Source organism: Oxyura jamaicensis, chromosome 1 (assembly GCF_011077185.1).
Source record: "Oxyura jamaicensis isolate SHBP4307 breed ruddy duck chromosome 1, BPBGC_Ojam_1.0, whole genome shotgun sequence".
In the NCBI taxonomy this organism is placed as follows: Eukaryota; Metazoa; Chordata; class Aves; order Anseriformes; family Anatidae; genus Oxyura; species Oxyura jamaicensis.
This window is the reverse complement of record NC_048893.1, coordinates 76,470,251-76,497,600: the sequence shown is the minus strand read 5'-3', so window position 1 is coordinate 76,497,600 and position 27,350 is coordinate 76,470,251. Positions and strand designations below refer to the sequence as shown.

General features: G+C 37.6%; 2 protein-coding genes and 2 long non-coding RNA genes across 9 annotated transcripts in view; 2 read left to right on the top strand and 2 right to left on the bottom strand.

Moving 5' to 3' along the window:
- Positions 1-3,935: 3,935 nt before the first annotated feature.
- PYROXD1 (pyridine nucleotide-disulphide oxidoreductase domain 1) lies at positions 3,936-20,395 on the top strand. 3 transcript variants are annotated; one of them, XR_004746642.1, is made up of 13 exons: positions 3,936-4,058; positions 6,886-6,966; positions 8,065-8,184; positions 9,633-9,761; positions 11,042-11,115; positions 12,160-12,320; positions 13,360-13,460; positions 14,680-14,728; positions 15,253-15,365; positions 16,831-16,953; positions 17,231-17,368; positions 18,195-19,459; positions 20,010-20,395. XR_004746642.1 is itself a non-coding variant. In XM_035311738.1 (12 exons), exons 1-12 carry the CDS (start codon positions 3,978-3,980, stop codon positions 18,441-18,443), a joined length of 1,500 nt encoding a protein of 499 aa, XP_035167629.1. In that variant the 5' UTR covers positions 3,936-3,977; the 3' UTR covers positions 18,444-20,377. The 3 variants fall into 3 exon arrangements, 1 of the variants encoding a protein (XP_035167629.1); XR_004746641.1 differs by having other exon boundaries at positions 14,599-14,728; XM_035311738.1 differs by having other exon boundaries at positions 14,599-14,728; positions 18,195-20,377.
- LOC118157447 lies at positions 11,275-15,258 on the bottom strand. Its single transcript, XR_004746645.1, has 2 exons — positions 14,654-15,258; positions 11,275-11,858 (listed from the first exon to the last, which is right to left on the bottom strand). It is a non-coding gene; the product is annotated as an uncharacterized LOC118157447 (long non-coding RNA).
- RECQL (RecQ like helicase) overlaps positions 20,250-27,350 on the bottom strand; it is a 22,792-nt gene continuing 15,691 nt past the window's right edge. For 2 of the 4 annotated variants that reach the window (XM_035311726.1, XM_035311720.1), the window contains exons 13-15: positions 25,297-25,516; positions 24,285-24,414; positions 23,375-24,085 (exon numbers count right to left, since the gene is read on the bottom strand). In XM_035311726.1, coding sequence (XP_035167617.1) covers positions 23,897-24,085; positions 24,285-24,414; positions 25,297-25,516 — 539 coding nt within the window. In that variant the 3' untranslated portion in view covers positions 23,375-23,896. Of the gene's footprint in view, positions 20,736-22,085; positions 22,158-23,374; positions 24,086-24,284; positions 24,415-25,296; positions 25,517-27,350 lie in introns of those variants that run through there. The other 2 variants (XR_004746631.1, XR_004746630.1) reach the window with 2 other exon arrangements.
- Positions 24,410-24,846, top strand: LOC118157449. The gene is made up of 2 exons (XR_004746646.1): positions 24,410-24,682; positions 24,768-24,846. It is a non-coding gene; the product is annotated as an uncharacterized LOC118157449 (long non-coding RNA).

Below are 27,350 nucleotides of genomic sequence, written 5' to 3'. Positions count from 1 at the left end.
ATCTGTAGGAAAGATCTAGTCCACCTAACTTTAAATCACGCAAAACATGCAGGAATAAGTAGTAGGTCATTGCAATGGGTAATTTCCAGCTACAGGGCACACAGGCATCCATCTGTTGACCTCACCTATCAACTAGAGAGGTCTGTGATGTCTGCTGGGGAGCTAGATCTGGGATATTGTGGAGGGAAAGCGAAAGTTTGTCTGACCGACCCTCTGACAATTCCCCCTACTGTTATTCCTTGTTGGCACAATTGATATTTCCAAGGAAAACCTAGCCAATAACAAAACTGGCTATTGAGCCCTGGGGGTGGTAGTCAGGGGTGTGAGGGCCCAGGTGGTGTTCTCAATCCCCCCCAGTGAGGGGAAAGGGTACTTACAGGACAGTTCAGCACCTGGCTATAGAACTGGTGTTGGCAACAGGGTTTGGGGCTCTAAGACCATGGATCCTGTTTGCAAATCAATGACTTCTTGGAAGAGAAAGGATCCAACTCACTAAGCATGGCCAAAGTATTTTTCCCAGTACTGATAGCTGGCATTATAAAAAGGAATTTAAACTAAGAATGTTGGGGAAGAGAGAGAGTAGCCACTTTGAGGGAGTGATGGGCAGAGTTGAGTAAAGGGCATGGGGTGATGTGACAGGAAGGGATCACAAAATCCTCAAAATGATGGTTAGCCTCGGCCTTCAGATGTAAACAAGGAAGTGTCTACAAGGCACCATTATGGAGAAATCCCCCAAACCTGTCTAGAAAATCAACACAAAGGGATGCCTCTCTAAATTGCCCATATACTAATACAGTATGGGGAATAAACACAATGAGTGTATAATTGCAGAGCTACAAACTCATTGAGACTATGGAGATGAGGTGGGATGGCTCCCATGACTAGAGTGTTGTAATGGAGGGATACAGGCTTTGTAGGAAGGACGGTCAGGGAAGATGAGGAGGAGGAGCTGCCCTCTATGTGAGAGAGCATCTGGAGTGCATGAAGCTCTACTTGATGATGAATGACTAGCTGAATGAGAGTTCATGGGTTAGGACTAAAGAGGACAGTTAAAGATGACATAGTGAACATCTGCTACAGGCCAACTGACCAAGTAGAACAAGCAGATGAGGCCCTCTATGGACAAATAAGAGCAGATTCATGTTCACAGGCCCCGGTCCTCATGAGGGACTTCAACCACTCTGGTATCTGTTGGAGGAACAATCCAGGCAGTTCCTGTAGTGCCCTGAAAACTTCCTCCAAGTGACAGGGGAGCCAACAAGGAGAGGTACTCTGCTAGACCTAGAGCTTGCCAAGATTTTGTTAGGAATGTGAAGGTCAAAGGCAGTCTCGGTGTGGTGGGTATGCTCTACTACTGTGCTTGGCATAAGTCTTGTTCAGGCTTATGAACCACAGTAGGTCTCTGTGCCTGTTCCTTGCACTGGACAGCTCATCAATAATAGAGCACCAGGTGGATGCTCAAAGCCATGAATAAAGGGAGGCCCTCCCTTAAAGCAGGTATCCATTGAAATCTCTCATGGGGAAACGATGGATCACTTCAGAGTTCAAGAATAATATGTTAAGGAATCTGAGTTTGACTACAAGCCATTTACTTTATCTTATAAAAACAGTGGCTGGAGAAAGCCTATTCAAGCTCTCCAGGGATCACAGCAAGCTGTAATCCTTCATCTTCCCCTGAGCTGGGATGTCTCTCATGGTACCCCTGAGGTGGAATGTTTTTCAGGGCTGATTCCTCAAGGATCAAAGCTCATCCACAGACAAATATTGAGAAGGGTGAGTAATTCACCCAAAGAGGGGGCGGAGGGCGTAAGCGTGCAATTGAACTTAGAAACACCTAATACCTTTGTACTAAGTCTTGCCATTCTCAAACTCTTAACTAAGTTCTTGTTTCCATTAGAGCAAATTCTGTTGAAATCACCATGTTAAACTGGCTGACAATTAAATGCTGATTAAGTGCTGTTAAGAATTATACAATCTTATTTATTTATTTATTTACTGTAAGAGCATTAAAAATTGCTGTTAAATCTAAGTTGTGTAAAAAAATCTATTTACATCAAACTGGTGTAGTCAGCAGGATGGCAAGTAGTATCACAGAATGTTTATTTAACCAAACCCCACACCTGGGGAAGAACAGCCCCAGGCATCAGTATATATGCTGGGGGTGGGGGGGCTGCCCAGAGATGGTCCTGAGCAACCTGCTCTGAGTGTCCCTACTTGAGTGGAGGCAGCGTGGATCAGATGACCTTTTTAGGCCCCTTCCAACCCTAAGCCATTCTCTGTGAAAGTTATGCAATGGCATGGGCACCATGGTGGGTACACAGTGACTCTTTGGAACATTGAGATCTCAATTAATAAAGAAAAAAAATGTTTAATGACAGCCATCTTCTTGCATAGTCTCATGTCCCCTGCTACACTTTTCCTATGTATGCATACTAGGAAGTTTGGCAGGAAGTCTCAGGAATTAATTTTTGGTGGGTTACTGATATTAAAGCCAAGATCACTGTATTTCCTACATAAACATTGTTAATCTGGAAAAGTTTTTACAGATCTGCATTTATCATCCATGTGCTGTCAGTTAGAAAAGGTTGCATAATTATGAGCAACTGTTTTCAGCATTAATTTGACCCATTGCTTGAAACAGTTTTTTACATTTTTTGTGAATGGAAACAGCTGTAACTTTTCTTAGTTTGCACAAGCAAATGCTCAAAGTAAAATGACTTCTCTTGCCATTTATTTTATACTGCAGAATAAAATCCTTGGAAGGTATTCTTGTATTTGGTGACGCAAGCCTATCCAATTTTTTTTGCACTGTTTGGGTCAGGTCATTTACTCAAGTAATTCACAGTGGAATGGAAGTGTTCAGAGAAAAAAATTTAGTTTATGACCAAAATGGTCAGCAATTGTCTGGACTGTGAAATTACCTCCGATGCTAGGGAAAAAGTACTTGTAACTAACTGCCATTAGGAAGTTGCTGTTTTGAAGACTGATTGATGTCTTGGTAGCAATGTCTAAAAAAGTATCAGCTGTGAAATTGTGTCATCTTCCGTGGTGCACACAATTAGTAGCCTCATCTTATCTTCCAAAATGGAAAAATAGTATTAAAGAATACTATTCAAATTAAAAATATATGGTAAAAAGTCTCAGGTAAATGGACTGTATAAGCCTGAATTCATTTTAAGCGTGTCATACTGAACAACTAGCATTGCTGGGCAGTTCATCACGTTACTTTGTTATTTTTATACACTTTTCACATTAATCATAGTCCCTTATATTAAAAAACGTTATTTGCTCCTATCACCAGAGAAAACTGCAGGTTTACCACCATCAAAGCCTGCCAGCCCACTTCCAGCGGCTGTTTTTGAACAGCAGCAGGGACCCACAGGGAAGGACCATGTACCCCAGTGCAGCCACATGCTTGAACAAACGGTTGCACGTCTTCGTTTGGGAGTTGCGTGGGGGGACATGAGTGCCTCAGAAACATTAGCTCACCCTCTAGTTGACTTCACTATCTTATTATTTTTTATTTTATTTCACTTCTTAGAAGTACATGATGATCTAAGCTACACCTACCGCACTGCATTCAAAACTGCAGGCGGGAAGGAGGCCTGTGAGAAATGAACACAGTCTCATGCTTTCATGCTTCTTTTTCCTGATTTCTGGTTAAGCAGTGAAGAAAGGCTTGAGTTTTTTATTTTACTTTCCCTCCGTCCTGATTATTTGTGTGTTCTCAGCGGTCCCTCGACAAAACCCACGAAAACGCTGACGAGCAAAGTCAACGCCAAGCCCAGAACGAGTTAAGGCCACAACAGAGCGGGCGGGGCCAAGCCTCACCCTGCCGCCAACCGAGGCAGTTTGGGCGTCACTGCTCGCCGTAGACGAAGCGCCGCCGCCTGGCGCTCCCCAGCGAGGAAGCGGCGGTGGCGGCGGCAAGCGGCGGCCCTCTCCTTGCTCGCTGCGGCGCCGGGGAGGGCGGCGGAATGGCGGCTGTCCCCCGCACGGCGCGGAGCCGCTTCGTGGTGGTAGGCGGAGGCATCGCGGGAGTCACCTGCGCCGAGAAGGTGCGGACCGCGGACCCGCCGCCGTAGCGCGCATGCGCGGGACCCCAACCCGGGGGGGGCGGTGCGAGTGCCGCTTCTCGGGGGGCGGCGCCAGCTTGGCCGCGGGACTCGGGGTGGCGGTGGGGGTTGGTGTACGGCCGGGGGAGGAAATGCCCGTGGGGCAGCGGGAGGGTGGGTCTTTAGCTTCATACAGTCACTTCGTAAGTGTTCTGTGCCTCCCACAGTGTTTTACAAAAGTTTGTTCCTTTTAAAAGAATATTTTATAAATGAGTAGTGAGCACTTAGAATCACAGTCATTAAGGTTGGAAAAGACCTCCAACATTATCTGATCCTACTACCAATGTCACCCAACAAACCATGTCCCTAAGCACCACGTCCAACCTTTTCTTGAGCACCCCCAGAGACGGTGACTCCACCACCTCCCTGGACAACCCATCCCAGTGCCTGATTGCTCTTTCTGATAAGAAATGTCTCCTCAACTCCAACCTGAACCTCCCCTGGTGCAACTTGAGGCCATTCTTGTCTTATCACTAGTTACCTGTGAGAAGAGGCCAACCCCCAGCTCCCCACAGCCTCCTTTCAGTTACAGAGAGCAATAATGTCTCCCCTGAGCCTCCTCAAAGCAGAGCTGTACTACAGCATACTCAGCTGTCTGCCAATACTTGCCAAGAGGGTAAAACTGCCCTGCACATATTCTGATAACAGTTTATGACGGCTTCATAAAAAAGGGCTTAAACCTTTGTATTTTGAGAAAGGTGGCATCCTGTATGCCAGTCAAGAGGTCAGCACTTCAAAAGATAGCTGTGTTCATAGCCATCGAGGGCTGTACCATAACTGGGAGGGAGTTTGCTGTGCTGTGCTCCTTGTCCTGAAGGCAGTGCATCAGTTTTTATGGAATCCATGCTTAGGGCTGCACACCTGTGGAGATTAGCCCATCCCTTCAGCTTTCCCTGAGCTCAAAAACTCTAAAAATTATTTTGTTCATTTCTTGGTTTCAAGGTTTTTGGTGTTTTCAAAGTAGTAGTAACTGGAGGGAGTTTTGAACCTGTAACATGGAATAAAATGATGTAGATATTAGTTCAGTGAAAAATATTCTCGTCAGACTATAAAGCAGTATAAAGACTGTTTCAGATACATCAGTTCTCTGGTGATGAAGTGATACTATTTCATTTCTGACAGTCTCAGGCATCTTACGTATACTAAACGCAGAATAAATTAACAGGGAAAATGATTGTTCTCCAACTGTATGGGATTGGTTTGGGTTTCTACCACTTAATAGTTGTTCTCCCTTTGATTTTTTTTTCACAGTTGATACAATATGTGGGCTCTAATACTACAGGCACCTAAATACTATATTAATATGAGTAATTACTTTAAAAATATTTAAACTGTTCACAGAATTGTATATCCTTAAGTGCTTGCAAGAAAAAAGATTTGGGTCAATATTTAATATTCCAGGAGACTATGTTTGCCTGTGCAGTTGCTGTGACCCCATATCACAATACAGGTTTTTCAAATATATATTTGATGTATATAATCTTTAAGATTGCTTTAAAAGTGACTCAAGTTTGTTGTTTTCTCGATGATGTTTCAGCAGCATTAATGCCAGAGTTAGGGGTACATTTCCTTCCAAAGCTTGTAGCGAGTACCCCGTACAGAGTCACAGAGTCACTGCTCTGTGAGCTCACCTCTTTTCTTCTGTTCTTTCCTTTCCCTCACCCTTTTTTTCACTGTTTTTTTTTTGTTTGTTTGTTTGTTTGTTTGTTTGTTTTCCTGGAAAACCCAAATCAGATTCTTACATGATGACAGGCTTCTTTTTTTTTTTTTTTTTTTTTCATATCTTATTAATGCAAGAAGCACAGTTAACAGTGAGTATTAGTGATCTTCTAGCATATGTTTTAGTTTGTCAAGTCCATTAAAAATGGCCCAGTGTGTTCTGGAAGGAATTCAGTGCTGTGTATCTATTGCTGCCAGCATGCATGAAATAAAAGGGGAAGATTGAATACAATCTTCCTCAGTCCTGATTTTGAACAGGATTCCTTGGAACATAGTAGGGGCAATAAACAACTTCTCCATCGTACTACATTTTGGGTATGTACTTACATGATGCCTTATAGTTAAGCTTCTCATGCTGCTGAGAACAGTCATTGTTTCAGGGCTGTCTTAAAAAGTTCACTTAGAGTTACATATTTTTTAAGTACATTTCAAAACAGCCTGACAGAATGTCTTAAAACTGTTGTGTTGTTGTTCTTTCAAGTTTGGGAGTTTTTTTATATGCTGTGGAAGAGCAATGCAGCATTTAAGATGGAAATCCTTCACTTTGGCCTGGGGACTGTAAGAGTTGTGTGTCGCCTATAACACTCTGAAGGTGATAATCCTCTTAGCAGTTTAGTAAATTACATTTAAAATAACCAGTAGGAATCAATATTTTCTCTGTCAAAATGAGGTCTGTGAACAGTTAGTCACTGGTACTTAATTTAAAAAGTACTTCCAGCAGCTGGGAGTCTCCACAAATCATGTGATCATAGTCATCCTACAGTTGGTCTTCAGAATATTGTGAGAATAGTCTTTTGAATAGTCAGTTTTACAGTGACTAGAGTTCTTGAAGATATATTTGTATGTGAATGAATTAAAATCTTGGGTCTCCAAATTCAATTTGTTTCAGTCATTCTGTCTTATTCTTCCCTAATATTGAAATAGCAAATATGCTTTGATGAGACTAATGTAAGGTACCAATGCATATTACTATTCCCAAATAATTTTATTGTCTTTAAGTCAAATTCTATGGATAACTATTTGCTCATCATGATTTCTGTTTCTTTATAAGCTGGCTGTGGAATTCCCATCAGAAGACATTTTTTTAGTGACAGCTTCTCCAGTTATAAAAGCTATAACAAATTTCAAACAGGTAAGAGAGCTTTAATTTTTGTTATGGTAATACCTCTTCAGAAGTTTGTACATGTACAGAAAATTTAGAATCTAATCCTGAAAATGTCTACGATTATAAGCAAATGCTTATGATTGTGTGTTATTTTATAGTGGTTCATAATTATATTCACAATATTAGTGAATAAGCAAAAATTAAACAGGATACTTACATGATTGAAGTGCTTACTGCATTTCTACTGAAGCTTTATTACACTACTTTGTTAATGGGAATTTTTCCCCCAGAATACCTGTGAGAGGAAGGTGCTTGCATGGGGGAACATAGAATCATAGAATCCTTGAGGTTGGAAAAGACCTCCAAGATCATCTGGTCCAACTATTACCCTACTATCAATGTCACCCACTAAACCATGTCCCTAAGCTCCATGTTCAACCTTTCCTTAAACACCCCCAGGGATGGTGACTCCACCACCTCCCTGGGCAACCCATTCCAATGCCAGACCACTCTTTCTGAGAAGAAATGTCTCCTCATTTCCAACCTAAACCTCCCCTGGCACAACTTGAGGCCATTTCCTCTTGTCCCATCGCTGGTTACCTGCGAGAAGAGGCCAACCGCAGGCTCCCCACAGCTTCCTTTCAGGTAGTTATAGAGAGCAATAAGGTCTCCCCTGAGCCTCCTCTTTTCCAGACCAAACAACCCCAGTACCCTCAGCCGCTCCTCATAGGACTTGTGTTCCAGACCGTTTATAATGTAATGTGTAACACTGAGTTATTCTATCAAAGTTGAACAAGTAGAACAAGTAGGTCTTAGAAATGCATCAGGTAAATTAAAAAGCAATGCTGCCAATTTTAATAATACAAACCAGTGTAGCAGTTATTGCATCTGTCAGGCTAAGTAGCTTTGGAATGAAAATTCTGTTTATTACTTTGACTCTTTACCAGGGATGTGCATGATTCTGTACATAAAAAAGTACTTTTAGCAGTGTCACAAGAACATGTTTGAACACAATTATGTTGTGACTTCTTTACCAGAAATGAACATAAAACATTTTGTTGCAAATTTCAGAAGTAAACATGGATAAATTATTCATATTTTTAAATCTGTCTCTGATTCCTACAGGTCTCCAAAACACTTGAGGAATTTGATGTAGAAGAGCAACCAAGTTCCTTATTAGAAAGACGATATAGCAATATTAAAGTTATACAGTCTGGAGTAAAACAATTGAAAAGTGATGAGCATGTAAGCTACTATTTTCTCTGTTTTACTTAAGTGTGCTTTTTCAAGTTATTAAAAAAATCAGATCTAAGAAACACTTGAATATTTTTGGCGTGAAATTCTGTTCAAGAACATTCTTGTTATTAAAACATAAGTTACTAAAATTAGAGAGAATACCTGCTGACTTTAATTTCACATATCCCTTATGCTGTTGTTTGAGTAGATATATCTACAGAAGATGTAATTATAGATCAAAAATCGCTTGTTTGAAATCGATTCTAGAAACCGTATCTTCTAGATTTAATTCTTTGACACTTTAGATTTATGGTATTGCATACTTGATTGGAATAAGAGGGAAAACTGTTAATGAAACCAACATTGTATACCAGTATAGGTGTCAGAAAATTTCTGTAACCCTTAACTGGAGGTCTCTGTGATTCCTAAATTACTTCTTTTTGCTACAGAGACCAAATGGTAACAACTTAATGGTGCACAGAAAATGAATTCTCAGAAGAACCAATATTTCCAACATTTCTTCTTTTTAACAAGAAAAATGTTGCAAGTATGAGCAATGTGCAGGTCCTATTTAGAGTCCAAGTCAGCTTGACATATTTTTTTTTCATTTCAGTGTTTATCAGAAATTCACATTCAGATTATGAACTGTTCTTGCTCCTTTTAAGTTGCAGAGCTATGATTTCAGTCAGATTATAATGCTATTAATGTTCTGAATACAGAACATTATTATTGTAGCCTCATTATTACATTGTTTTATTTTAGTCCCTATGGACTCCAATATTTCATGTATGCGGATTTGAAGGATCTTTTGCCTGTTATCTCCAAATCTTTAAAAAGTCCCTTTGTGCAAAAACCACGGTAAACTAGTTAGCTTCTAATCTGGAGGGAAAAAAAAAAAAAAAAAAAAGTTATGTTAAGCTTCAAATACTGCTTGCTGCAGAATGATGTAGCTTATTTATTGCCTACCCTGTCTTTAGCAAAGAACAGAATTTGCAGTTTTTCTAAACTGTATTCTAGCCAGTCCCTAATTAATGCAACTCTACAGTTGTTTAAATGTTTTGAATGAGATTCTTAATTGCTGTTATATAGCAGTGCATAGGTCTACGTCTATTACTGGAGTGGGAGGGACACAAAATCACAGAAACTGATTATTTCAGCACAGATAGTGAGTACAGAGTGCCACCAAGAGGTAATCTTAATATTTCATCTGTCTTTAAGTATACATGTTCCACTCTTTTGGTCATAATATATTGTGTACTTAGACTTGTAAGTTTGTAGTGAGTGTAATGCAAATAAAGTAACACATAGTGAGAGAATGAAAGCTTGCTTTTTTTTTTAAAGAAACTACTTACAGCTTTTAGTATCTGCAAAATACTATGACATTAAGAAAAAAAATAAAAGATTATGTTCTTTTAGATGTCTCCATTGGTTTCTTCTTTCTTCTTAATTTTTAACAGAAAATTTTCACTGAAGATGGGAGAGAGTATATGTATGAAAAACTTTGTCTGTGTGCTGGAGCAATACCAAAATTAATTTTTGAAGGAAACCCATATGTATTAGGAATCCGGGATACTGACAGTGCACAGGTAAATGCTCTTTGGACTTACACTTATAGAATATATTCATGCTTCTGAGGCAAAATACTAAAAATAGGTGTGGAGTGAAATGTAGAAACACAAGGTGCTGGTTTTTATTATATATCTTTAAATAGGAACATTTTCAGTAACAGAGAAATAACTTTAAAATAGCATTAAATAATTAGTCACTAAATTTATTATGTTTATAGATGGCTCATAGTGTTTCTAACATGAAAATCTAGAACAAATAGTGTTTGTTCTTTTGCCTTCCAGGCAGAAGCCAATTTGAAAATGTAAACAGGAGGTAGGCACTAGTAGAAGCTTCCTTGAAAAGGTGCACCTAGTGAACGATATGAAGGACTGCTTCTCACATTGAAAAGCTACTGAAGGACTGATTTCTTTGGGTTCTAGTGTAGCCTTTCTTTACTGTACTGAATGGAGCTGCAGTTGTAGTCAGAGATGTGGAAAAGTTTTCACATGACTTAATAGGCTAATACTTCAGTGTGGAAATAGAAAGGGAGGTTTGACTGCTATGGATCTTCAGATTGAGAGGAGGAACAGGGAAAGTAAACACTGCTTCTCCATAACATGAGCACTGTAGTTCATCAAAGGACAATAAAAAAGGAAATACCTTTTCAAGCAAACTGAGGTGAAACTATGAAATTACTGTTGTGGTTTGTTTTGGATATTAAAACTTTACCTGAGGTTTGGTTTGGTTTTGTTTTAAAAAGGATAATCAAAAAAAGAAGTTGTATTGGGTTGTATTTCTTTTATTTCTCTGGACACTAAAATTTGATTTGGAGACTTGTTTTTTTTAATTATTATTTTTTTTGTGGAAATAAAACTGGTTCTCAGATTTGCTACAAATTATTTTTTAAATTTCTGAATTATGATCAGGGATTTTTAAATTGCTAAATGTCTCTATCTTTGCTGTCTTAGTGTTGTACAAACTACTGGGGAAGTTTTACAATTTACGATAAAATTGGATTAATAGATATAATAATGCTAATGGTCTCTAGAATAAAGTTTTCTGGATTCTATTACAGGCTCTCTTGATTTTGCTTAAATGTAATTATTTCTGGCTCAGTTTGAGACTTACAAGGCTGTGGAAATAACTCTAGCCCTTAATGTGATAAAACTTCACAGGCTTGTGAAGTTTCTGCAACATATTCTTAGCATAAGTGAATGTATATGAGTAGGCTGAGAAAATCAAAAAGACAGAGGGCAAGAAAATATTAGAAAGGATATATTGATTAATTGGGGTTTAATTTTTTTCTTTTCTAATGCAGGCTTTTCAGAAGCATTTGGCCAAAGCTGAGAGAATAGTAGTGGTAGGAAATGGTGGAATTGCACTTGAATTAGTGTAAGTAAACTACTAAGTTGAAAACATACATATGCAAATAAAATCTTTACCAGTTTGATATTAAATCTTGTGTGCATGAGTTTGGGAGAAGGTTGACGTACAATGAAGTTATAGTTCTTAAGGCACTTAGTAGTAGAATTTGAATAAGAATCATTTTCCACCATATCGTGGAGCTTACTGTCACATAAAATTCAGAAAGCTTGAAAAGAAGCTTTAACATTCAAGATATCAAGAATATACAGTGTTTTTCTAATTTGGCACCAACAGAAATTTCTGTTTAGGATATAAAGAGCAATATTTAAATTATAAAACTTGCCTAATTTGTAGAGGCAGAAGAGGTAACAGGAATAGAGAGGCAGCTTATCTTGCATCCAGCCAAATTTAATTCCATAGAGCTTCTGAAGTGTCTGATTTGACCTTTATCACAGGCAGGGTATCAAGCCATAGGGTCCTACAGTCTGATAGATTGCAGAAACATCTATTATACAATTACATAGTCTTGTTTTACATTGCGGGGTATCAGTTCTTGACTTGGACAGCTACTAAATTGATGATAATGAGTTGATGATCTTGAAGGTCTTTTCCAACCTAGATGATTCTATGATTCTATAAATCATTTTCTGCAGTCTAGTTCATGTTCCAGATAATACATCTTTGCAGTCTTTCTGATGGATACGAACAAGATCCAAATGCTTGTTGCCAGCAGTGGGCAGTCTGGACAAAAAGACACATTTGTTTTTTCACTGTGGGGGACAGGAAATACTAAGTATTATCATTACAAATTTAGTCTGCCTTTCCCTCCTGCCATGTGTTCAGTTGAGATGTGCTGGTGAGAAAGTATAAGCTGCTAAATTGAGTATTTTTTTTTATGGTTTCCTTACGTGAATAGTTAGAAGCTGGAGTAGATATGTTAGGTTTGAAAGTCTTGGATCCCTTATTTGTAGCTTCTGGAATTAACCTTGCACAATTCTAGTGGTCTTGCTAAGAGTCATAGATCCTTTTCTGGGTAGTCTGTCATTTTATCCATTGTTTAAATGTACTCAGGTATGAAATTGAAGGCTGTGAAGTAATCTGGGCTATCAAAGACAAAGCTATTGGGAACACCTTTTTTGATGCAGGAGCAGCTGAATTTCTTATTCCAAAGCTAACTGTTGAAAAACAAGAGACTCCAATTGAATGTAAAAGAACCAAGTATACAATGGAAGGTATGGTGTTTTAGTCTCCTAGCACTGCAGCAGCTGCATTTAATATTTAATATAGCCCTGAAATGAGTTAATTTAGCAGACCATAAATAGCTTAATATTGTTACCAGTGGAATTTGCTTCTTTAAAAAAAAAAGGCAATACAAAAACTCACTCAGTTGATGTGGACACCTGACAGCATGTAATAATTAAGCACATTTTGCAGTATTTAGTTATCTTTATGTCTATGCCAAGTTTAAATTTGATTTTTGGTATTCAATCTGCTGAAGTACCTTCTCTATTATTTGACATATTTTAATGTTTTTGTGAATTATGTCAGTGTTATGGAGGAAGGTGCTGTCCTATACTAAGCTATCCGAGGACCAGATGAAACCTCACAGAACTTTTACAAATGCAGTGAAGCTGCGTTCTTAATAGCAACAGTCAACTAGAATTGCATGAACAAATATTACACAAACATATATATGACCTATAAATTATAATAAAAAGAAGATCATGATTCTAGACTTCAGGTTGGAAGAATAAGTTGTAAAAGTGTCAGACTAAAAGTCACAAAATGACACACAATATTCTTCACTTGTATCATGATGTTAGAATTTGCAGCCTCATGCACTTAGCCTCTTGGAAGCCACTTGGAAGCCACTTAGTGCGCAGCAGATGGACATCAGTTTCACTATTAGCACTGACAATAAGCAACTGAGTTCACAGCTGGACTCCAGAACTCCAGTGCCTCAGAAGCTGTTGGGGATCTCTGTAGCCCTTACAGTCCATGCAGGTACCTAACAGTGCGTGGTTGGTTCAGAGGTGAGTAAGCAGTGAAAGGCATAAAATTTAAAGGTGGCAAAAATACTAGTTTGGAATCTGATTTTTCTGCCAATTAACCATGTCTGGGACTTCACCTTACATTGTTTGTTAGATGTTTTTGCCTTCTTTTTTTTGGCAATTGCATTGTATTTCTCTGAATTGGGAATCCTTGTTCTGAATTCCGTGGACAATGAAGTGGGTATGCTAAATCTGATATTCTCCATCTTTCTGTCTTCAGGAAGTGAGAAAAAAGAAAGACCTATAGCAGCATCTGACAAAGTGGGCAGTGCTTTAGGCCCCGACTGGCATGAGGGCTTACATCTTAAAGGGACTAAAGAGGTATGGTCATAACCTTGCTTACATTTGTTTAACTCTTGCTTTAAATGGATAAGGATTACAGAACTTATAATTATGAAATATAACATTTAGGGTTATTAGAATAAGAAAAATAAGATGTGCTTGAATCAATTCTCTCATCAGAATCACATAGGAAAATACGTTAACACAAATAGAATTGTTTTCTGTTTCAGGAGGGAGGTGATAAATCAGATCCACTGTCATGGTTTCATCAATTTGCTATTCATATTGAAATAAATGTTGGCTTGCACATTTCTTCAGGACTGGTGTCAATCCTAGCTTTAAAAAGAAGCAGTGATACCTCTACTTTCTTAATTGTATTTGCTTTATGTGTACTTTAATATGTGAAAAAAATAGGACAGTAGAACCTATACAGAGGTACAGTCTCCTGTTACAGTAGATATTGAAATGCTAAATCACCAGTGCACGCAAGCATTATCCTCACATAGTGATCAGTTATAGATTCTACTGAGATGTCCTTACAGTACTAACTAAAGGATGTTCAGGATATTCACAGATTAATGATGGTCAAAGGCTGTGGAAATGTGGTTGTCTAGTAATCCTGAATCCAGAAAGTAGTTTAAAGAAATAGGTAATTTTTCAACTTCTATCTTGAGCTCAGAATAGGAGCAGGTGGTTGAAACATGGGCTTATGGAACGTGATACCTTCTTTTTCTCTTTTTACAACATTTAAAATCTAAAATTTTTACCAGAATTTAATTCATGATAGAAAATTGAAGGATTTGAAATCCTGAAAGACAGAAAAGACAAACTGACTTTTTTTTTGTCTGTTCTGATAAGTTCTGTATTCCCTTTTTGTAAACTCAGGGGAACTGGAATATGCTTTCTGGCATGCTAGAAAAATCTATAAATTGTCATGATATTTATAGGAGCATCAGATAGCTGCTGAAAAGGCATATTAATTGCTGCTTACTATGGTTAGATCTATGCCAGATATGAAACAGTGTGAGAACTTGGCTAATGTGCAATGCTTTAAGACGCAAAATATGGTAATTCTTCTTCTCAGGTTAGTAACACCTCAATTTAGGTGAAGGTGCATTTGTTATTAAACATACTGTTGTTAATCATTAAGTTTACATTTTTGACAAACTTTCTTTAGTTTTCTCATAAAGTACATATTGAAAAACTATGTGAAGTAAAGAAAATACACTTACAGCAAGAGTTTTTACAACTGCAACAGACGTCTTTGGCTTTTCCTAAGGAAGAGAAGAACATAGAACCAGATGAGGGTAGGTATGATGAAAAAAAAAAAAGTGCCAGTGCTGATTAGAAAAGCATGTTAAAGATGAAGCAATGCTAGAGCATGTTTGATCTTGATTTCTTGTGCTAAAGGAAATGCAGATTTGGAAAAACAGGCCTTTATTTCTGTACATTAAATGCAATTTTAGCAATTTATAGCAGTTGAATATTTATGGACTACAATTAAATTACAAAATGCTATGCAAAGTCACCTAACTGTTGTGTGTGGAATATTTGTTCTTGTGGCAGCCCAATAAATTGAGGGCTTTGATTCAAGAAAATTCCAGAGAAAGCTAATAGTGGGAACTAAGCTCCAAGTCATTTTCTGGTCCTGAAAGAAAGTAAGAAGTGCTATAGGTAATCTCTGTAATAATAATTATTATTATTTTCATAGCTAATAAACTTGAAATCTCAAATTATTTTTCTTCTCTATTTCATGTCTTACCGTAAGACATAAATAATAAAATAACTTCAGTTGGTTACATTCTAAGGGCAAAATTTTCCCCTTTTTCAGTGCTATGGCCTGTATATGTGGAATTAACTAATGGAAAAATTTATGGATGTGATTTTATTGTCAGTGCAACTGGTGTTGTGCCAAATGTCAAACCATTTCTTGATGGCAATAATGTAAGTATGCTGATTTACTTTGAAGTTTAAACTGTGGGATTTTTTTTAAGTAAGGGAAGAGTTCTTCCAACTGGTTTACATTTCTTTTGACATGAAACAGTGATTTGAAAGGTTTTGAATGCACAAGATCTCAAAATAAGGTAGGTATGTTGATACTGGAAATATCTACTAGGATAAAAACGAATTTCATTAGTGTTCTTGGCTTATTATATTGCTACTCATGATATATACACACAGTGTATCAGTAGATACAATATACACTGTTAAGATTAAGTCTATACAAAGAGAGAAAAACATTTCTGTAGTTGGTGGTTAATGCGGCAAAAATGTAGAAGCATTTTTGTGTTAATTGTGCACCATACACTTGTCTTTAAAATCTTTAAATTTTCTGCTGGGAAGAAAGAAGGCATTTCCAGTAGTCTTCATCTAGGAAAGTGAAGTTTAAAGGTGCTATTATTTATCAAGGAAAGTCACATGTTGAACCAAAACATGGTTGGTGATTACGGCGTTTGTAGCTGCCATGTGAATTTTCAGGCTTTGAAACCACTCTGTTTCCATGGTAGGATATTTGATGTTTTGCAATTCCTTTCAATTAGGAAGTAAAACACTATCCTCTGAAAAAAGCAGAAGACTAGATGTCCCTGTAATGTATTTGAATTTTGGCACGCTCTATTACTTCCCTGCCAGGTATCAGAAATAATAATGTTGAAAACCTGTGCTATGTTCTAAAAATAATACTTAATGTTTTGTGTCTTACCACGGAGCTCTTGCCACTCTATGTCATCTCATTTTAAATAATTGTATTCAGTATGTGATGCTACTATAAGATATTTTTAATAGATGGAGCTTTGAATTATTTTAAAGGGTATGTGAAGGTCACTTGTGAAATGCAACACTGATTTGTTCTTACACTTGGTAAGAAAAAAATATGTGGATTGGGAGGAAATTCTACTTTTGTAGGCTAATTTTGGTTTTGCTTATTTGAAGATTTGACAAGACTAGGGATAAATTCTGTGGGGATTAGGTTGTGTTATAATATGGAGAATATTTTTATAGGGATGATTCCAAAAAAATACTTTGTTATGGCACTCTTCTGGGAAATCTGTTTCATTCCCTTAAAAATGAAGGAGCCTGAAGACTGATGTTTGAATGTGTTATCAGTCTTTTCTAATTGAATCAGATTAGATGAGAGAATGAACAGCCATAGATCGTTTACACCAAATTCCTTTTTCTCTGTTGTGAAAAGCAGAAGAGCATCTTGCTGTGTTCCCTTAGTATTAATTCATACTTTATATCTTAAATTTTTCAATTAAGCAGTAGTGGATTTACTGAAATTTAGGAGGGAATTTGCCATTTTTAATTTGCCATTAAAAAGCAAATGAGACAACCACTTAACATGTATAAAGTTAAATCACTCAGTTAAAATTACTGTTTTTCTTCAGTGCTGATCTGTGCAAATACTTAGTTTTCTATAGGTGAAGATGGAGGTCTTAAAGTAGATAAACACATGCACACGTCCCTGCCAGGTATCTATGCAGCTGGGGATATCTGCACAGCGTCATGGGAACCTAGTCCAGTATGGCATCAGGTAAATCAAATTATACAATTGTGCACTCAGCAGCAATGCAATCTACAAAGTAAATCACACACTGTTACACAGATGGGAGAAAATGTTTAATTGAACTGGAAATCAGTAAGTAGACAGTCCTGGGTGTGTTGATGGTAGATAATTTTATCTCTGTGGCTGAAAATCAAGTTGTTCAGCCTTTCGGACCATAACAAAAATACATAGTGGGCACTGATGAGAACAGTGAGCTTCATTCGTTGTACAGTGATACATATCTGTGTATTTATTTATTTTTCAGATGAGACTGTGGACTCAAGCTAGGCAGATGGGATGGTATGCAGCAAAATGCATGGCTGCAGATGCTTTAGGGGAATCTATTGATCAGGATTTCAGCTTTGAACTCTTTGCTCATGTAACAAAATTTTTCAATTACAAGGTAAAGTAAATACATTCTATCAGTTTTAAACCACTGAGTAACACATGTATTTCTTGTTTATATTCACCTGCTAACACTGAGCAGATGCTTTAAAGGGAGAATGGTTTTAAACTAGAAGAGGGGAGATTTAGATTAGATGTAAGGAGGAAATGCTTCACTCAGAGGGTGGTGAGGTACTGGAACAGGTTGTCCAGAAAAGTTGTAGATTCCCCATCCCTGGAGGTGTTCAAAGCCAGGTTGGATGGGGCTTTGGGCAACCTGATCTAGTGGGAGGTATCCCTGCCCATGGTAGGGGGGTTGGAAGTGGATGGTCTTTGAAGTCCTTTCCAACCCAATCCATTCTTTGATTCTATGATATAATTCTATGATATTGATGAAACAGCATTCTCTATATAATAATTAATCTTTGATTTTCTCCATTCACACTGACTTTGAATATTGAAACCAAAGAGGACAAGGTATATACAGATATATTATAAATTTTAATTGGTGATTACCAGCTGATCTACTTCACAACTCTGCATATATTCTTATTTCATTATCTCTTCATGTATCTTACTTCATTAAGATTCTGCTCATAAAGAAATTCAATACAATTCAGCACGGTAATTGGTTCATTATTGTTTTTAGTGATAACATTCCAGGTGAAGGATTTTTAATTATACTGTAGCTCTGAAAGCCACTGAAAGGGGGGGATGGGTGGGTATATTTATATTTTATTCTAGGGACAAGTATTTCTATGTTTTTATCAGTAGAACTGTTACCAGTGAAGATACTAAAAGCCACTGCAATGTTCTTATTAGTGACTTCTTTTTCCTTCTGTTAGGTGGTGGTTTTGGGAAAATACAATGCTCAAGGCTTGGGTTTAGACCATGAACTAATGCTGAGATGTACCAAGGGACAAGAGTATGTTAAAGTGGTGATGCAGAATGGACGAATGATGGGCGCTGTGCTAATTGGTGAAACAGACTTGGAAGAAACATTTGAAAACTTGATCTTAAATCAAATGGATCTTTCAGCCTATGGTGAAGATCTCCTGAATCCAGATATTGATATAGAAGATTATTTTGATTGAATGAAAACCCATTTCCATTTTGTATAAAGTTTTGACCTTGATTAATGTCTGATAAATCCTTGGAATTACCAGAAATCAGGGATAAGTGCAATTCCTTATTAAGATTTTGTGTTAATATTGTCAATTTACTGAAAAGCAAATTAGGTTAATCTGTATACAAGCACAGGAGCAAAAAGGTACGTGAATTAGTATTGGCAGTGAATTTTGGTGTATGTTAGCCGAGAACATGAGAACAGGGCTCTAAAACTCCTAAAAAACAAGCTTTGCTATGCTGTTAAGATACCACTGCATTTACCTGAACGCAGGATAGCCTTCGCTGTTGAAAAAAACTTAAAGCTCTATGGAATACATGTTAAATCCAGCACATTCTTGCTTGGGGAAGAACTATCTATGATGTGCTACCATCCATTCCACTATCATCCCTCCACTGCTCAAACCTTTGAGTACTTGCTAAAGATTTCAAGTCTCTTCTTACAGCTGATTACACCATGTCTTGCAAGCTGGCAAATCTTTATGGCACAGGGCACTCAGAGCTTTTGCCACCGGGAATGTGGTTTACAAATACACAGCAAGCTGTATTTTTTTTTTTTTCCTTTTTCCCATAACTTAATGTCTAAAAAGTATTTTCTACTCAGCTAAATGCAGAACACAGTCTTTGAACTATGAAAGCTAGGATGAAGTGTCCTTGAGATACTAATTGAGAACAGTATTTATTTTTTTTAAACTGTTTGTCACTTCAGCTCTCTAGGTAATGTGGTAAAGTTGCACCAGTGCATGCTGTGTGATTTTCAGCAGGACCACTGCAGGGTCCACTTCCAGGAAAGGCTAACACAGTACCACTGCTGGCTGTCACCTGCCTCCAGTGAGTGAACTTGCTCCGCCTTGTCAGAATCGTGTGGAGCAGGCTGGCAGGCTGCTGCATCCAGCTTATTTGGCAGAACGTACTGGCAGACTTCTAAATGCTGGAAAGCATAGTTACAGGAGCATGACCCTAAGTGCAAAGTTTATTGAGATGTGTTGCAGTCTCAAGGCTAATTAGTTTGCAGGTGTTTTTTTGTTTTGTTTTGTTTTTTAATTTTGTATGACTCCCATATCCTGATGGATTTATTAATTCTTAATAAACAATTATTACCGTCACAATAAAATGATGCAGGAGGATTTCTTGGCCACTTTCTGCCCTCTTCTTTTTTAAACCATCTTGCATATTGGTTCAAGGAAGGAATTTTTGGAGGTACTAAATACAAATTTTACTTGTGGCAACTATGTTGCCAAGTAGGGTTTAAGATTTAAATTTTATTCAAAATAAAAATCGTAACAGGCTACCTGGATGTACATTTAGTTATACAAGATGCACCCTGCTAATCATGATATGTATGTACAGACTTGCTTAAATCAAGTTCATTCTTTTTTGTTACTAGTAATAATTGAGTGTCTCCTTTCCTAGGTGATAAAGCCTAACATTTCAAGCTATTCCTTAATGTACTTCTTGTATTCCGTAGTGCTGTTCATAGATCTAAATTGTTTCATACTTGATTTTGGTTTTGATCTGCAGTTGTTACCTGGGAGTTAAGATCTAGGTTTAAACTGGGAGCATTTCATTGTACAGAGTTGGTGGTACATGTTGGGATTTTTCCCAGAAAATCACTACAGTTATTTTGAAGAGAATGACTGTTTAATTAACTTAATTAAATTTTTGACAAAGGATTCAATTAAATGATAGGTGAAACTCTAAGCTTCAGTCAAAAGATTATGTCAGAAAAATAAAGATGAAGAGTTTATTTTAATTATCTGAGTTTTTTTAAAAAAAAAATATTTAAGTTAATACACATCTGAATGCCTGAACGGGTCCAAAATGAAACCAACTAGACAACCAGACCTAAGTTTATAATGGGTTTGACATCAGCTTATTGATCATTGGCTGTGAAAATCTTAAATAAATAAATAAAAATCTAGCAAATAGATTATTCAGCCTCTTGTGTGCCTAACTAGCTGTTGCAGTCAGTAGCAGCTGTTGGCTTTTTACCACTATGGTAGCAGTTACCTTTTTCTGAAGATACCAATGTACACATGCATTTAAGGAAGTCAACTACTTCTTTACTTAGCTGTATGTGTAGTAGAAATATATTCTCCTGCTGTCTGCAGCCCCTCTGAAATGGGATGCAAAAAATGCTGTAACTGAAATTTTCCCAAGTCCATACAGATTGTCGAGGAGAGACTGTGACTCTCAATGCCAACGTTGGGTCAGGAGGGCGGTACAGGTAGCTGAATTCCTCCATTACAGGTAAGGTTAGGCTTGAAAAGAAAAAGGCCTCTTGGCACATCATTACATAACACAAAGTAGGATTAAAACAATAAGCCACTGATACATTTTAAATAATTTAGAAGATAATAATTGTACAAATGTACATTGTTCTGAAAAGAAAGCATGTACTGAGCCCTCCATTGCAAAAGAAGTGAAGCTCTTAACATACACTGACACTTGGCTGTACTAAAAAGAATCAGCTTTTCTGGACTCCTTAAGCACTACTTCAGGTTGCCTGAATTTGAAACAAGGCTAAGTCAGGGGGGTTGCTTATTGCTTAGAAAAGCATATCACTTTCTTCCAGTCTACTTAGTGTATGAAAATGAACCTTTAACTATATAAAAAGAAAAAGTTGGTATTTACATTTGACTAATTATTATAAACATTTACAGAAATGTTCTGTGTTCCACAGCAACCTCTGAATAGGGCTTTGGTGGAGTAGATGTAAATCACTAGCAATCTTTATTTTCAGGTAATTTCATTAAGTAGGTCCAAAGCTTCATCTGCTAACAATTCAAGGCTAGGGTTTAGTAAGAGAAGCTGAAAATGTTGCAACTAATACTGAGCAGCATGACTACCCTTTTAAGGAAACAGCTCTAAACTACTTTTCAATTCAGCTAGAATTGATGCATATTCAAACCAGGTATTTTAATTGTGGTAACAACATACCCATACAGCTACCACTACATTTAAAACTAGCAGAAAAAGTAGAAGTTACTGATCTGAGCTGCAAATGCAGTTCAGCCTAAGAAACAAAATCTTGTCAAAGGTCGTCTGCTGTAGGGTTTGGTGCCTTTAAATACGTGTAAGATAATGGTGCCTACAAGGCTCTAAGTTGAGATCAGTTTCAAAGGAGTTGATGAGGGTAATTTCCTGATTAATGAATTTACCCAACAACGTTGTGTAGTTCTGGTATTAGTTTGTCAATATAGCTCATTTTCTAGTTTAGGAGAGAGCGGTTGTGGTATTCAGCTGCCTAGCATGGCAAAACCACCCCAGGAGAAAGGGGAAATCCGGAACCCTGGGGGCTAAATTTTCCCTTGAAGAAAGCTGAAGTCACCAGAACTACAAGCTTGTGGGAGCTTAGCATTTACTTCTGATTGTCAGAGCAAATGAATCTGTAAATGAATGTTCTAACCTTAGGCATTTGAATGCAGCAACAAGAATAATTAGTATTAAGTATTTAAAAGCACATAAAGGACATTACCTGTTGGCTCTTATTTTCAACTTTCAAGTTGTTCAAAAATACTTTTAATACACAACCATGACATTCATATCTTTGAGCTTAAGCACTGCTTAAATGTTAAGCATAAACAGAACAAAAGCCCAGCAGTTGTTACCAGAATTGAAAGTGTAGACAAGGCTGCTCCTTCAGGCTTATTGTCTCAACCAGGCTATTCTTGCTGCCAACCCTGACAAATGCAAGTGGAACAGAAAGCACTAGTGCTTGGTAGCTAAAAAAGACTTTACCAGTTACCAAATACTAGCAACTCATGTTTTTTTTCTAAATTCATCAAGGTAAGAATCTCAACAATTCTTTTTATCTTCTGTCCCTTTGCACCTACTACATCAAGGTCTTCCGATGTTCAACTTTAGGTCCAGAGAACATTCAATGTGGAATTCAGTTTTCCTGCCTCCCTCCCTGCAAACATCCCTCCTGTCTTCAAAAAGGAGGATCTCCGAAATGTGCCGGTCAGCATCATCTTAGCAAAGCATGCTGATCAACCCAAGTGACTGAGCTAACTGCCCATATAAATATGGGGATAGCAATTGATGATAGATAACTTGACTTCAACAAGTCTCTTGACATGCTCTCATAATTTTCTCGTTGCTAGAAACATCAGAGATATAGACGGAATAAACATACAACAAGGTAGGAAGAAAGTTGTCTAGACCACTTGATTCAAAGAACTGAGAGTGGTGGTACGAAGTCCAACTGGTGGCCGTTTACAAGTTACAATTTAGGGTCATTAACGATCTGGATACTGGGATGGGTGTACTTCAGCCAGGCTGCAGATGATACCAAAGCTGGGGGAGCTGCTGCTGCACTGGAAGGCAGGGCTGCTGTTCAGAGAGCCCTAGGCAGGCTGGACACATGGGCTGACAGGGAACCTTAAGTTAAAGACAAAAGCAAAATCCTGCACCTGTGAGTAGCACCAAGCAATGGTACAGGCCAGAGCCTGACTGGTTAGAAAGTAGCTTTGCGGTAAAGGACCAAAGCTATCGGTAGGTAACAAACTGAACATGAAGCAGCAATGTGCCTTTGCAGCACAGATAACAACTGCACAGTAGACTACATTTACCAAGCATGTAAGCAGCAGTTTGATCGATGTGATTCTTACTTGTGAGATGATAGCTACAGTGCTGGGTTCATTTTTGGACATCCCCCTAAAAGAAACTGTTACACACTATTGAGTCCAGCAGAGGGCTGCAAAGCTTTCAAGGGACTTGGGGAGGAGAAGCTGAGATAACTGGATTTGTTCCAGATTAAGAGAGAAAAAGCTGAAGTGGAAGGGGATCGTTGTCTTGAACTACCTAATGGAAGAACATAGCAGCAATGGGGCCAGACTCTTCTCAGAAGAGCACGGTGATAGGACATGAGACAAAAGACAAGCTGCAATACAGGAAGTAACCATTAGCTGTAAGAAATTTCCTTTATTCTTTTTTTGGCATGAAGCTGCTCAAACACCAGAGCAGGTTCTGAGAGAGGCTGTGAAATCTCCATCCATGGGGATAATCAAAACTCATCTGGACGCAGCCCTGAGCATACTGTTCTGACTGGACCCACTTTGAGCAGGAGGCTGGACTACATTTCTGGAAGTCCCTTCCAACATGTGACTCTGCAATATTTACTATAGTAGTTTCTATACACTAGACTTCCAAAAGAGTTAATAAAGGCAGCACAATAATTACTTACAGTTTGTAGTCATTGCTGTATCGTAAGATACACACAATTATTTTGATATCAAGCAATTTTCCCTTAACCACTTTCGCTAGACTTGAGGATTTTAAAGATCTTGTTTAAATTAAATTCTAAAGTTAATTTAAAAAGCACACAAAAATGTCATTACTAAAACACAAATTGAGCTTACACACTGGATTGTCCATGGAGAGGCAAACATGATGAGATCCTAAATGTCAACTGTACAATTCAGTCAAGAACTACTGGCTGGTCATCTCCACCTGCTTGAAGCTTAAACTTCTTTGCTTTTAAGTTAGATCCACAGCTATGCCGCTTACGTTCTTGTGACTTCTTCACCTCTGGATCTTGGACGGTCTCTGAAATAGTCTGAGCATTTCCACTACTTCCTTTTGAAGTTGAAGACTCAGATGGTTTATTCTGTAAGTTATAAACAATTCTATTAAAATTCTAACGTTGGTTTTCTTTCTTAGTGTTCCCAAGCAAAAGAGAAGATGATGTCAATTTCAAATCCCATTCATTGTATTATTATGCAAAATAAATTGTACAGATGCCAACCTCTTAAAATAATCTCTAATGGAAAGGTATACATATAGCAAGTTGGTAAAGATATAATTACCCTGTGAACACTTTTCTTGTTTGTTGTCCCTTGTATTGTGATGTGGTGAGCCTCATTTTTCAACAGTCCCGCTTTTGGTCCTATCTTCAGGTAGGATATTGTAGCAAATGCCGTGAAGCTGAAGTCTTCCCTGTATAAATTAAATCAGTTTTATACAGAAGGTTGAGAACAAAGTCGGGATAGAGCATGCAGGTAAAAAACGGGACATGTATGGTAACCCTTCTGATTGATGTTCCAAACAGCAGCTTGATTCTGCCCTACCTAGCCAAGCGGATAGTCACTTAATTTAGAGTGAATCTGGTCAATGCTTAGCATAGTTTAATTTGTGGACTTTTATACATATGCACACACACACATCTCAATCTTTTGGAATACATGCAGGAAAATGAGGAAAAAATGTAATTAGTCATCTGCTCACTCTCTCTAGAGTATAAAAAGTCAGCTGCAGAAAAGGATGCAAAAAAATCTAGTCAAAAAATTAAGAGATTAAATGTTTGATTTGTGCATATTCTTGGAATTTTCTGAAACTAAATGAAAAAACAAAAAAAAAAAACATGACACAGAAAACTAGATTACACAAGAAGCACTGCTGTTTTTTTTTGCTATGCTTTTTTAAAATTTCTGAATACCACTCTCCACATTAGCCAGCCTGTCCTGACTTCAACTCTATATAGACAATCCCATTTGCTTTGCTTATCCATGACATGTAAATAATATTCAGTATAAATAGCAGACTTCTCTGGAATGAAGCTTCCTGCAGACTTCTAACTGCAGAAGACCCCAGCTTTTTAAAATTGTGAGAGATAGTGTTTCGAGTATTCCTACATTTCTATTTTAACTATTTTAACATTTTCATGTAGAAATAAAGTAGTTTCTATTTTTTTTAAATACATTAAACGCTTCTGAATACAAGACTATGGAATATATCCATTAATATTGTAGAGAAACAACATGGCAATAAAGGTAAATGACTACTAGTTGTTCAAGAAGAAAGGAGTACTGCCATACCTACCTCAGATACTGCTGCAGCAGTAAATGGGCAACAATTCTCTCCAGTTCTTCTCGAGGGAGCTTTGGTGGAGTAACTTCAGCCACCCTCAATTTTGATACACCTTTCCCAGACCATGCATCAATTAACTTCAGTGGAGTGAGTTTCTCACTCATGTTTTCAGCTTGCTCAAGTATCTTGATTAGATCCCTGCAGTACCCTGTGATATCCATTTTCTCAAGTGCTACAAGTAAAAATGACATAATATTAAATTGTATGTCATCACATATAGTTATTTATATAGTACCCATATATTCACTAGGTGTGTATGTATACATAAGCATTTTTACATGTATTGATACATCTTTCTGTATATGTATATATTTGCATGTAATGCCAATGCTTTCATGCTTTCAGTTTAAAAAAACAAAACAAACAAACAAAAACTATAACTTAACAAATGGAGCTGTAACTTTTCATCTGTCCAAGTAGGATATACTTGCAGTGAAATTTACATTTATCTTTCTACTTCGTTATTAAAACACCTGCAAGCATGTTTACAGGTCTATATTACAAATGTTTACATTACAAACCACCATTTCAAAGAAACATTTCCAAAGCATAATATTTGTACAGTAGCTACTATATTATTCTGCAACTGGATTCATTTTCCTCACCCATAATACTTATTATGGAAAGATCAGAGAAAAGGTCAAAGAAAAACTGAGGAACATACTCAAGGCATTTCTTCTCTCAAAACAGTAACTGACAAAATAAGAGAGAAAAAATGTCACTATACAGATTATCTTCATAATGAATAATTATTACACAGCAGTAACACACATATCCAAGCAGAACAAAATGATCATGCTTCTACTGCATGATCAGATCATGGCATAGAATTACGCCAAATACCTTCCTCCAATACTAAGAATTAGATACTGAAAAGTCAGTACTACTCTTAGGTTTCCTCAGACCTCACTTATCTGTCAAGAGACCCTGATGGTAAAGCAGCAGAACAGGACATATTTCAGCTATACTTCACTACATTGCACCTTCAAGTCTTGGGTACAAGCCAGATCCATACTTTCTTCAACCTCTGAGCTAGGTATAAATTTCACCTATGCCTTGATTTTGCCAAACAACATTATTATGTGAAATGTGTTCATTTGATTCGTGTCAGCATGGAACAATGCTAGGGCCGCATGATGAAATATAAATAACCTTCTATTTAAGAGAAACAGAGTGATTAGTGTACATAGTTCTTGTATCATGCAAAGGAACGGTCCAGCAATTTGTGTAAATAGAGGGTTTGAAGGGCGAACATTGAGACTCGAGTCTGGGAGATAAGAGGACCAAGGAGTTTTTTTAAGAAACTGCTGACTTTTGCATGGGATGCTGCCCAAGCCTCTGATATCCGTCAAAGAGATCCACCAAATAAGGAGAAAGGGGGAGTTGAAGGATGACTGAAGGACAAAGCCGGGGAGGAAGACTACGAGTCTTCAGCACAAGAGTCCCCCAGAAAAACCACCAGAGACTGATATGCATGCATCTGGAGAGAGTTCGGATTCTGGGAACTAATTATAATAACCCTGCCTTTTCTGGGAATAGCGATGAATATGTATTAGTCTAGGAGCATAAAAATCAGCCACCTGATGTAATAAGTGTGCGTCTTGGTGGAGCAGAGACTCCCGGCGCACCCAGCGCTGTTTGCTTGCCTCTATTCACTTAATAAATTACAAACTTTGATTAAAATCCTATTTGGGACTCAGTCATTTATCACAATTATATAGATAGAACTTTATAATGCAAAAAAAGTTAAACATCTTCGTTTTGTCCACTTTACCCCCAAAAAGTATTCAAGAAAAAGGAAAGTGTAATTCCCCAGCATGCCTGTGGGCAAAATGGAAGAACTTGTGTTCGATAATTGTATTCTACACAAAATCATCCTCTTCTACCATGCAGCCTAGTTTGTTTCTGCTCCTCTCCCAGATTCCATGCATATCTGGCCCATATGCCTTCCCTCTTATAATCCTAACTTTCTTCTAAAGGAAGAGCACATGCCAGACAGACATTGT

Bases quoted from the DNA above. Each gene is read 5' to 3' on its own strand.
- PYROXD1 (XM_035311738.1), top strand. From the start codon at position 3,978: ATGGCGGCTGTCCCCCGCACGGCGCGGAGCCGCTTCGTGGTGGTAGGC. The intron at 11,116-12,159 runs GTAAGTAAACTA...AAATGTACTCAG, and splicing joins GGAATTGCACTTGAATTAGT to GTATGAAATTGAAGGCTGTG. The intron at 17,369-18,194 runs GTAAAGTAAATA...TCCTTCTGTTAG, and splicing joins CAAAATTTTTCAATTACAAG to GTGGTGGTTTTGGGAAAATA.